The sequence below is a fragment of the Triticum dicoccoides genome, chromosome 1B, assembly GCF_002162155.2.
Source record: "Triticum dicoccoides isolate Atlit2015 ecotype Zavitan chromosome 1B, WEW_v2.0, whole genome shotgun sequence".
NCBI lineage: Eukaryota > Viridiplantae > Streptophyta > Magnoliopsida > Poales > Poaceae > Triticum > Triticum dicoccoides.
In genome coordinates, this window is record NC_041381.1 from 649,002,817 (window position 1) to 649,009,527 (window position 6,711).

At 53.0% G+C, this 6,711-nt stretch overlaps 1 protein-coding gene across 1 annotated transcript in view; it reads right to left on the reverse strand.

Moving 5' to 3' along the window:
* Positions 1-3,635: 3,635 nt before the first annotated feature.
* The window catches only part of LOC119349374, a 4,647-nt gene continuing 1,571 nt past the window's right edge, over positions 3,636-6,711 (reverse strand). The window contains exons 3-5 of the mRNA XM_037617398.1: positions 4,849-6,603; positions 4,593-4,713; positions 3,636-4,373 (exon numbers count right to left, since the gene is read on the reverse strand). Of these exons, the coding sequence (XP_037473295.1) occupies positions 3,700-4,373; positions 4,593-4,713; positions 4,849-6,603 (2,550 nt within the window). The 3' untranslated portion in view covers positions 3,636-3,699. The remainder of the gene's footprint in view (positions 4,374-4,592; positions 4,714-4,848; positions 6,604-6,711) is intronic.

The following is a 6,711-nucleotide window of genomic DNA, read 5'->3' on the forward strand; positions in this document are numbered from 1 at the left end:
GGAGCGGGCAGATGGGCCGGTGGAGGTGGCGTGCGGGCTCGCGCGGGCCCGCTTCAGGCCCCTCAGGCCGCGGCGGAGGAGAGAGACGGCGGCGGCCACGTGGCAGCGCGCCACTGGCTGCGGGCGGCGGCGGGGTGATGTGGCGTCCTCCGATTCGTCGGAGCGACGTGGCGGCGGCGGTGGACACGTCCGGTGCGGAGGCCGACATGTCCGGCGGCGGCGGGGAAGTTTGCTAGGGTTTCATCTGCGCGAAAAAATCCGGGAGGGGCACATATTTATAGGTTCTGGGAGCTAGGAGAGTCCAAATGAGGAGCGGTTTTCGCCCACACGATCGTGATCGAACGACCGACATCATGGAGGGGAGTTAGATGGGTTTGGGGCCAGTTTGGAGGGGGTGTTGGGCTGCAAAGAGAAAGGGGGGTTTCGGGCTACGCGGTTAACCGTTGGAGTATCAAACGACCTCCAAATGGCACGAAACTTGACAGGCGGTCTACCGATGGTATACCAAGGCCACTTGGCAAACCTCGGGCCATTCCGAGAATGTTTAACACCCGCACACGAAAACAAGGCCTGAGACGGGCGACGGGCGCGTGCGAGAGGTCCGGACTCCGAACGGACAACGGAGAGAACCGGGAGAACCCGAACGGATGCAAGTTTTGAAAAACATGCAGATGAAATGCAGATGATGACATGGCAAAATGCAACACGCAAGCAAATGACATGGCAACGACGGCGAATAACTGACAGACACCTGACGCATCAAATCTGGGGCGTTACAATGGCTCACTGGATAACCGCGGGCGCAAAAAAGGTTGAAATCAATCATACCGGGAGAGTAATCCGCTTTGTATTCTTGGGAACGTTGTAACTCTTGTAAACTCTAGGGTCCCGATAACTGCCACACGTATGGTGTATCGGGTAGTTGTGCCACACGCCTCGTGTGGCATGGACAGCAACCAGCCCACACACCTACGTTGGGCAAAACAACTAATGCCCACACACCTCTTTTTTCCCTCCCGAACCCTCTCACACGCGTGCGTGTGGGCGAAGTTGATAATGCCCACACGCCCGTATGTCAGGCCTCGTACCCTCCTGGTCCCGCACGCCACGCGTGACGCCCACCGCGCGCCCGCAGTTGCCATGGTCCAGACCCTCGTCCATGTTCGTTTAACTGCAGTTGCCATGTCGCTGAACTACGGTTGCCACGTCGGACAACTGCAGTTGCCATGGTTGCTCAACTGCAGTTGCCATGTATGGTCTGATCTAATGTAGTTGCCATGATTTCATAACTTTAGGAGTTGCCACATACTAACACTAGGCAGTTGAGGGAGTTGCCATGTGCTCACAAGCATGCTAGGGCAGTTGCCATGTAAAAAAGGAAGAGTTGCCATCTGCTTACGTGCACGTTGGGGCGGTTGCCATGTACCATGCAAAAACACATGGCAACTCGGTAAAAGAGAGTTGCCATCTGCTTACGTGCACACTAGGCAGTTGCCGTGTACCCTGCAAAAACACATGGCAACTCGGGTAAAAAAAGAGAGTTGCCACCTGCTTGTAAAGCACATTAGGGGCAGTTGCCATATGCGCTGCAAAAACACATGGTAACTAGCAGCTTGGGTGTGGGAGAGGAGACGGGCGTGTGGGCGAGATGGCAAATGCCCACACACTAGCCCTTGTGTGTGCGTGCAAAGTGGCGTGTGGCGCGAACTGCTGAACGCCCACACACCAGCCCCTCCTGTGTGGTGAAACGGCCGTGTGGGCGACCGGGTGAACGCCCACACACCAGGCCAGTCCTACGTGGCACTAGAAACATGCCAAGATTCATGCGCTCACAAACGGACGCGGATCCACGCGTGTGGGCGAGATGCAAACGCCCACACGTGTGGGCGTTAACATTTCCGAAACTCTATTCTTCTTCTTAATTAATGGATGATGCAAATCTTTTGCCTCCATTTCAAAAAATAAATAAATAAAGTTTTAACATTGAGTGAATCAAATGAAATGATTAACTTGTAGAGTAACAAGAAGCAAAACTTCAAAACTTATGATCTCCATGGTTTATGAGCCCGGTGGCCACATTCTCTCCACTTGTGCAATCGCACCGCAATACTTCATGATGGAGTTGGAGATGTGTACCACCGATGGCTAGCAACTTCATATTGCACTCAGGGATCACATGCAAGGGGCGGAGGGGACCAAGATGCGGACGGATCCGGTGGACGACCGCGTAGCCCAAGGCGAGCATGCCCATGAGTGCGGGTTGTGGACGTCTGGCAATGCATGGGCGACTGTGGATTGGTACAGCGACGGTGTAGTCCAAGGCAGGCTGGCGCGTGGGTGGCGCTGCGGATATCCGGCAATGCCTGGGCGACGGCCAGAGAGGTACAACAACGGCCGCGGACGAGGAGGGTACTTAGGCAAAGCAAGGGGGAGTCTGGGAGAGGGGTTTTGCTGTGTCATGGTGTCTATCAAGTCTTCTGTGTTATTACTAAAAAAAAGTAACAAGTGTTGCAGTGAAGCCACAAAGGTCTTCCTGACCAAACCAAACAAAAAGCATCTAAATTTATGCCTCTTATAAATATGAAAAAGCTGTCTGCATCGTGTTCAACAATTTTCGAATAAAACCGGAGAGAACAACTGGTTGAAGAGATCAAAGTGTTGCTTCGGTCTTTTGATGATTTTAAGGTTGCTTGGGTGCGATGGTCAGCGAATAAGGTCACACACAGTAGCGGATCTAGCCCAATGGGTCAGGGTGGGCCAACAATAGAACTGTTCATGAAAAATATTTTTTTCTCAATATTCTTACCTGTCCACCCTCTACTTCCGCCACTGGTCACACATATCTTAGCTAGGAATCGTTGTTGTAATGCCTTATGTAAAACTTGGCTCCATGTGTCCTCCCGAGTGTATTCGCTCGGAGGTAACGGATGAGGGAGCTGCGAACTATGAATAAATTAGCAACGTTTCCTTGAAAAAATTTGCAGCCGATCACGCTGGTTTATTGTTGTGAAAGTTTGTATGTCCAACGTAATATAAGTACCACAATTCACAAAACATAGCTGATCGGAGAATCCAGAAAAGTAAAAAAAAAACACGGTTGAGAAAAAGAAATTAACGATGTCTAGGTCTTGTGGTCGTCGTCGGCGGCGGCGGCGGCGGCTTGCAACTGCTGCATCTGGCGCTCCTTCTTCCTATCCTCCAGCATCTGCAGGCCCTGCCCTTCCTCCGCCATCTCGCGCAGCTGATACTTGGTGGCCACGTACACGGTCGTGACGACACCGATGAAGCCGGCGGTCCTCAGCACCGAAAGTATCGACGGCATCATCACACGCCTCGGCATCGCCGCAAAAGTCAGAGATCGATCGCTAGTCGAGTCGAGGAGAGGCGGACGGATCTATCCACGCACTGGACGCCGGCGGGGTTGGGTTCAATTTATTTCAGCATATAAAAAGGATTCGGGGGAATCCGATTAGGACGGGTAGAGGGGCTGGATTCCTTTCCTTTCCTGACTGAAAGCGTATTAGGGTTCGGATTCCTGAACCCGCCGGCAGAGTCGGCGGCGGTGGCAGAGTCGCCGCCGGCGGGAACGCCGGCCAGCTCTGCAAATGTCAGTGCAAACATCGAAACGAAGCCTCTTCATCACAACAACCCCTTCCTATACCAATACCACTACCACGAAAGAACATTCATTTGTTGTTGCTACAAGTTCACGGCGGCCGCTCTGAGCATGTCGAGCCCGACCTCGTGCACCAGCTCATGCACCAGGTCCCGCTCGATCAGCGCGCCGATCCGGAACGCCTCGCGCGCCACGCCGGCCGCCGCCGCGCGCTCCACGTCGCCGGCGGCGAGGTCGCCCAGGTCCTGCCCCGCCATGTCACCGCGCCTCGCCGCCTCCCTCCGTACCTCCACGGCCAGCCGCTGCTCTGTGCGGGCCGTCGCGGCGAGCCTCGTGAACTGCGTGTAGCCGGAGTCGCAGAGCTCGGCGCACATCGAGTCCAGGCACTCCGTGACCAGGTCGGACGCGAGGCTGCGCAGCGGGTTCGCTCCCGAGGCCTTGGGTCTGCTGTTGTTGTTGCCGGAGCTTCTCGGGGTCAGGGTGGCGAGCACAGATTCAGATGTCCTGAGAAGAAAAGCCTCCTTGGAATTTCGTAGACCGGACGAGCAGGCGCTTGTCAGCAGCAGGTCGACGGTCGATGTGACCTCTCTGGCAGGGGGCGCCGGCTTGCTGCCCTGCACCGCCGGTGCAAGACGGTGCGCGCCATGCTGGCCAGAGTTAGGCTCGGCTCGCCTGACGTTTCTCTCGGTGGTCGCATCTCGCGCACTAGATGGCGGCGCACAAGTCTCTGACAGGCGTCTGTCTTCGAGTTGAGCCTCTGTTCAATGGTTCGGAACATGAATGAAAAGAGTCAGCATGCTAGCCAAGATAGTGCTACTCAGTCTTCTATTTGAACTATGCATTTTACGAAAATATGCTGACAGAGGGGTAAGATAGTAGGTTTACAGCTTGTTGGCCAAAAACTTTTGTCAGTTGGCCCAAACGAAGTGCAGAAAGAAACTAGAACATGCTCAAAATGATAACTTGTGTTGATTACCTTTTGTGTAGTTTGAGTTCCCAGAAGTGCAGTTCTCATCTGCATATGTAGGCCGGAGTCTTCCTCGTTGTCGGTTGCCTCCAGGTACAGATCGAGATGTATCGTTAGCTTTCCTGTTGGGCTGCGGATGGTAGCGACCAAGGAGTTGTCATCAGATAAACAGAATGCTTGATGTTATGGTGATCTATATAGGAATAGTAACCTCGGCAATATTGACATACATGGTGGAGCACAGGGAAGAGCAGAATTTACCAACCTCGGGCTTTTTATGAGTTTCACGCAGCTCGACGGAATTAGGAAGCTCTCCGAAGACATGCATCAGACTGTCTAGCTCCCGCAGAAGTTCCTCGCTTGACGATCTTCGTAGGACAGGAACATCGCTAGCCTTCTCAGACCATGAAGCGGTTACTCTGCCTCGGCTTCCAGGAATATCTCTGTTCTTCAACTCGTCTCGATTAAACCAGACTGATTCTGCACCGTCCATGCTTGATGTGCCTCGTAATTTTTCCCTGAAACCCAATTCCCTTTCTGAAGAAATACTTTGACAGTCCCTATGAGAGTTTCTTTTAGGACCATTTGCAGATCCCAGAACAGCACCAGTGTTTTTGCTGGGCAAAGAAGTAGGGGTAGCCTTCATCGGTGAGCTGAAAGTGAAAGAAACAATGTCCGAGTCGTTACACCTGGAAGCATTGCGCGGCTCTACCGGTCTCAGCAAGTCATTCCTAGCATGGTTTGCACTGGCAGTCTTCGGCTTCTCGCTAACCAACCCTGCGCCTTTTGCAATTATCATATCTTTCTCCATAGCCTTTGGTGATGCAGTCCTTGGCTTCGGTTTGTTAGAGCTATCGCTCCTTAGGCCACTGGTTCGATGACCTTTTGTGCTCAGGTTCTTGTTCTGTGCATTGCTACGTGGCAAGCGAATTTCATCCATTACTTTTCCTTTGGACCTCAAAGATGCACTGCTGTTCATACTTTTGTTTAACGAAACAAAATCCTTCCCTGTGCTTGACGCAGATTGCTCCCCACTTCTATGTTTCTGCCTCTGAATCATATGTTGTGGATCTTCTGTTCTAGGAACTGTAGGCAATGCGTTCTGCTTCAGGTTGTTCTGCTTGAGAGGGCCAGAGGCAACATTCCCACGGGATACGCTCCTCGGCTGAACTTTCCGGGCATCTTGATATGTATCAGCGGTAGCATTGAAGATCACCGCATCACTCTCCTTAACTCTAGCCTTCTCGCTCGAGTTGCTTACCGGCAAAACCTTAATGTTTCCTCCAGGTTGCCCTTGCCATGGGACATTCTGGTTTGGCTTCCTATCAGCAGCAATCTTCTTGCACTTCTCTTCAGACCACTGTCTGGGAGCAGAATTGTGCAGAGAGGCAGCTCCTACGTTGCCAGCACCAGACATTGGTGCATCAACATCACCCATTTCTCTTGAGAATTGATCCGGCGAATTATGTATGGCAGCAGCAGGAGCAGCAGTAGTCGCCACACCATCGCCGTTACATGGATACTCCAAACGTGCATGTCGCTGATTTCGGTGGCGATTTCTGGACTGCAGACCGGGTTCCAGAACCCTGGCTGCTGCTTCGATCAGCCGAGCCTTGTTCCTGCTTGAAATTGACCTTGGGCTCTTAAGAGGTGAGGCAACCTTGTGACTCTGGTGCCTCCCTGACCACAATGCCTGAGAATCTGCACTGAACTTGCCGGCATTGTCATGCCATCCATCCATGACCTGCCCTGGCTTCTGATGCGAGGCGGCCATGCTCCCTGAGCTACCAGGCAAACCTTGAGAGTGTTCGTTCCGGTGACCGGCGACCTCGGGCTCGCAGGAGTCAGCGGCTCTGGCTGACCTTTCATGGCTGATGGCCGGCATTGAGCTGAGGCCCATTAGCCGGGCTACCACACCAGGGTTGCACATCTCACTGGAATTGCTGTCTTGGCTTGGCGGTGGCAAGCGGCTGGTGCCATGGCTTTCGCTTTTACTCCTTGCATAGTCTGCAGAATCAAGCTGGAGGAAAGCAGCATGGATGAGCTAGTAATTTAGCATACAGATGAACAGATAGGAAAAGGAGATGATGAAAAGTTGTAAAGGAGGCAAGGGAAAGGCGTACAAAAT